The sequence below is a fragment of the Wasmannia auropunctata genome, unplaced genomic scaffold (assembly GCF_000956235.1).
Source record: "Wasmannia auropunctata unplaced genomic scaffold, wasmannia.A_1.0 LD336056.1, whole genome shotgun sequence".
NCBI classification, from domain to species: Eukaryota; Metazoa; Arthropoda; class Insecta; order Hymenoptera; family Formicidae; genus Wasmannia; species Wasmannia auropunctata.
In genome coordinates, this window is record NW_012026834.1 from 653049 (window position 1) to 655903 (window position 2855).

The 2855-nt window shown below is 27.3% G+C and overlaps 1 protein-coding gene across 1 annotated transcript; it reads right to left on the reverse strand.

Annotated features, from left to right (window-relative positions):
- Positions 1–413: 413 nt before the first annotated feature.
- LOC105450761 (ATP-sensitive inward rectifier potassium channel 12-like) lies at positions 414–1266 on the reverse strand. The gene is made up of 2 exons (XM_011690756.1): positions 1041–1266; positions 414–605 (listed from the first exon to the last, which is right to left on the reverse strand). Exons 1-2 carry the CDS (start codon positions 1240–1242, stop codon positions 595–597), a joined length of 213 nt encoding a protein of 70 aa, XP_011689058.1. The 5' UTR covers positions 1243–1266; the 3' UTR covers positions 414–594.
- Between the last annotated feature and the right edge of the window lie 1589 nt (positions 1267–2855).

The window sequence follows — 2855 nt, forward strand, 5'->3', positions numbered from 1 at the left end:
CTATAATACGTCATATATCGGTGTTTTAAGTCATAAACCGTGATAATTCTACAGAATATATTGTATGCCGATATTGTAAGCAGTGTAAAATTGATCAATAACTGTCGAATATGAAGGGAATACTCGACTTGAAGAAAATAACGAACCTACTGTAAAAAGTGTTGACAACGAATTTTGTGTTGCGTGCAATTTCGTTATTATGTGCTTAATTGTGATAATGTGACTTGTCTCGTATTTATCAAAGTCGTAAAAATGGATGTCGAATTTTATATGTTAAAGTATCTTTTCCGTTCAATGTAGTCGAATTTTATACGTTAAAGTATCTTTTCCTTTCAACAGTTGTCAAATCGTGAGTTCTCTTGTCTGAATAAGCTTCACTTTACTTGCCTTTTACGACTATTTACTGACTTTCAGGGGGGAAGAGGACAGTTTTCATCCATTTTTACAAGTTTTCTAAAGCGATCCTATTTATTAATTTTATCCAAATCCTCTTTATTTAAAAATGGCATGCAACAAACTTTTACGTATCATTTTTCGCTGTTTCTCGCTTATGACGTCACGAGTCCAATATGGTCGCGGTGACTAGACAGGGTCCTAAAATTTTACTAAGAGAAATAAAATTAATATACAAGCATAGGAATTATATCAAAATATAGGAAAAAGGTACCGTATGACATAGAATAAGTTAGATCTTATTCAACGACTCAGCAATTAAGAAAATATAACTTCAAATATCAAAAAAAGATCCAAATTTTACCTTATTTCACGAATACAAAATTTTTAAACTTCTCCGCTAGCTAGATTTGGCTTTTGATTTTTACAGCTTTTTTAGAAGATAATTACATGCTCGAAAACTTTCTATTAACGAGTGATAAAATAGACGCAAGAAAGAGGAGAAATTTAAAGTGACATTATTTGCCCCCTGTCACTATTTGCTCCCCCTTTCCTTACGTAAATTCTTCATAATTTATTAAAAATTTTAAAAATATAGAGAAGAAAATAATAAATGTATTATTAATAAATAAAAAATAAATTTTTACCAGATTTTGTGCGATGCATCGTCCGAATACGATCGAGATCAGCAGCAGAACAAAGTGGAGTATCCACTTCATAAGTGTTATTAAAAAGAGTATAATTGACTTCATATTCATCGGTCTCTTTGCGAAAGGTAATAATGGGCTGAAATCGATGACCCCATAAAATCTCCGATGGCAAGTATGAACTTCTTGCCTGTGTTGTCATGCCAGTGGATTCGATCACTCCTATCAATATTAATAATAATGAAAGGATGATTTTTATTGTTTGAAAAAAAGTAGTTTTGCATAATTTTTTATAAGTTCAAATCAAATCCGTAAGTGTAAATGTTACATCACGTTATTCTTAGTAGATGTAGTCGCAATGTCAAGTAAAATAGTTGCCCCATGCAGTCTCAGTGCAAAATATTATTGCAAATAGTAATAATTTAAAGTGAATTTAGTATATGGGAATAAACATGCTCTTTTAATAAAAATATTCTTTTTATTAATTTAAAAAATTTTAGAAAAACGATTTTTCAAAAATTGACTTTGTAATTAAAATGATTTATAACTCGTAATATGTAAAAAAATATTTTAAAAAGCTAACAATGAGCAATTTTATGGATGTTATAAAATAATTTATTTAATGTTACAAAATTAAACAACTAACAATAAATGTTTCGACTCCACAGTCACTTCATTTCAGTAGTCAAAAGTACCTATATGAAATCACGCGAATCATGTAATTTAATACTTTTGACTACTAAAGAAGACTGTAAAATCGAAATATTTAGTTGTTTCATTTTATAACTCGCATTGAATAAATTATTTTATAACACTTTCTTCCCCAAAATTGCTGATTGTTAGACTTTTATTTATATTTCTTTATTTTGTAATTTTATACAAAAAATTATATAAGTTACATCTATTTTAAAATTTTTCACAAAATATAGAATTTTATATAGCATATCAAACTATAAATGTAGACCGCGGTTTAATTAAACTATCCATATTGTTTACCAGAGTGCACCATGAAAAACAAAGCATGTCAAAGGTTTGATGTCGACTGTAAGAAATTCGATATTTTTATATTAAAGTTTAATCATTAAAAAAATAATGTTTAACCATTAATTTGAACTATTTTCGAAATCTCTTGCATATCGGATTTGTCAACTATGAAATTTCCAAAAATCCAAAAAGTAAAAAATGTATTTTTTAGACGTTTTCACCTCATTTTTATCAAAAATCTAACGTGATAGAACATTTTTTATGTTTGGTTTTAACGGCCGGAAACAAAACCGTTTTTTTTTCCAATTTTTCCGCGGATTTTTTCGGTTTTTTTCCCAAGGAAAAAAATTCAATGGAAAAATTCACGTACATATTCATAAAACCTATCATATTTTACATTTGCAATACTTTGATACACTTTTCAAAATTTAAAACTTTTATAACAAGCATATATTTATTGCTGATAATGTTAAATACTAAAGAAATAAAAAGCATATTATGAAAATTAAAAAAACAGAGTTAATGTATTTTTCAAATAAAACGTATGGCTCTTGACAATTATTAATAATCAAAACTCTTTAAAAATATTTAATATAAATATCAATTTAAATTAATCTTTACACTAGTTATTAGGATTGCGTTTCCTAAAACAGTTTATTTAACAATAAATAAGCCTCACCTCGAGGAATATAGTAATCAAATGCAAACATAGAAATCAACTCATTATTAATTCCAGCGTTTATACGAAGTATCTTATTTTAATAATGCTACAAAATACGAGAGTTATAACTTATAAGAGTTATAAGCTTATATCCTGTCTCTTATACACAT

Excerpts from the sequence above, each read along its gene's own strand:
- LOC105450761 (XM_011690756.1), bottom strand. The coding sequence starts at position 1,242 with ATGACAACACAGGCAAGAAGTTCATACTTGCCATCGGAGATTTTATGG.